The following is a 1196-nucleotide window of genomic DNA, read 5'->3' as shown; positions in this document are numbered from 1 at the left end:
AATGCACTACTTTTGGCGAATCCGACACGCACCCGTGAAATTTTTGAAGAGTCCGAGCAACATAGAATTCAACTGAACAACAAAAGTAAGCACCTGAAGTATAAACCAGGCCAGCACATACTGACAATCATCATCAGGAGAATATCTGAAGAAGCTAACTAATGGTGAGTTTTCTCTACAACAACAACACTGCATATGCAATTCAAGAAACGTCAAGTTATATGCTGCTGGTGCTGCTTTGAGATTTAACCGAAGCATGATCCCTCCATCTAGATACCCCGGAATTAAATATCTTCTGCAAGATGTCCATTCTCTCCGTAACTAAAGACTCTTCTAGATCCTTCATTTGGCCATGCTGCTTCTCCATCATCAGGTTCAGAGCTTCAACATGCTTCATTTTGCGTTTCAACTTCTTCGCCTTCATAAAAGTAGAAAGAAAAATAAGCCAAGCCAACCAAGGATATTGAGGGAAGCTAGAAATGAGAAGATGTACAGAAGCAGAGGATAACAAGGCAGAAATGTTGACACTTCTCCAAATATGATGGAAGCTCTTGGGTTCTTTTCCTGACCCTTCTATCATTTATTTTTGCTTTTTTCGGAAAAACTTGTTCAATTTCTTTCCTTTCGCCCTGAAGTTTGTTCTAAGTTCACCATTAGTATAAGCGAAACCATAAACTCACCTGTGCTTCAACCAAAGTAGAAACCAGATATTCTATTTCTCTCTCTTCCTGATTGGCCAACAATTTGGCATGAGCAGCAGCAGCACCTATAGCAGTAGCAGTTGCGGCCCTCATACGTAAAGTTAGTGATATACTATTCCTCTGAGAGACTTCCACTTCTGTTTCTGCAAGACAATGGAATCACAAAGTTAATTAGTCCGTGCAGATAGGGATGGCAATGAGGCGGGGCAGGGTAAACCCGCAAAGATACCAACCTGCCCTGCATATCGTTTTTTCTTTCTTAACTGAGTTTGACATTAAAAAATTTTTTTGTCTTTTCACCATGTTGCAACAACAAAATGAAACATCTATTAATTTCATGCGACTCTATAACAATTAAATTGATTAATTTTGTTTGGAACTTTGCAGTGTAAGGTTGCTAAACCAAAAGTTATCATCTTTATGAAGAGAACTTCAAAGTTCTCAGGCAGATCTAGTGGTGGCAAATGAGCGGGTTGGGTTAAATTTGGGTGGGTT

General features: G+C 39.5%; 1 protein-coding gene across 1 annotated transcript; it reads right to left on the bottom strand.

Moving 5' to 3' along the window:
- Window positions 1-86: 86 nt before the first annotated feature.
- On the bottom strand, window positions 87-878 carry LOC102578885 (SWI/SNF complex subunit SWI3A-like). Its single transcript, XM_006368047.2, has 2 exons — window positions 681-878; window positions 87-418 (listed from the first exon to the last, which is right to left on the bottom strand). Exons 1-2 carry the CDS (start codon window positions 792-794, stop codon window positions 218-220), a joined length of 315 nt encoding a protein of 104 aa, XP_006368109.1. The 5' UTR covers window positions 795-878; the 3' UTR covers window positions 87-217.
- Window positions 879-1196: the final 318 nt, after the last annotated feature.

Source organism: Solanum tuberosum, unplaced genomic scaffold (assembly GCF_000226075.1).
Source record: "Solanum tuberosum cultivar DM 1-3 516 R44 unplaced genomic scaffold, SolTub_3.0 contig01108, whole genome shotgun sequence".
Taxonomy (NCBI): Eukaryota; Viridiplantae; Streptophyta; class Magnoliopsida; order Solanales; family Solanaceae; genus Solanum; species Solanum tuberosum.
Note: the sequence above shows the minus strand (reverse complement) of the source record. Positions and strands in the feature narration are given on the sequence as shown.

Coding starts and splice junctions, on each gene's coding strand:
- LOC102578885 (XM_006368047.2), bottom strand. CDS start 794: ATGAGGGCCGCAACTGCTACTGCTATAGGTGCTGCTGCTGCTCATGCC. Junction 419..680: donor CTACTTTGGTTGAAGCACAG/GTGAGTTTATGG, acceptor ACTTTTATGAAG/GCGAAGAAGTTGAAACGCAA.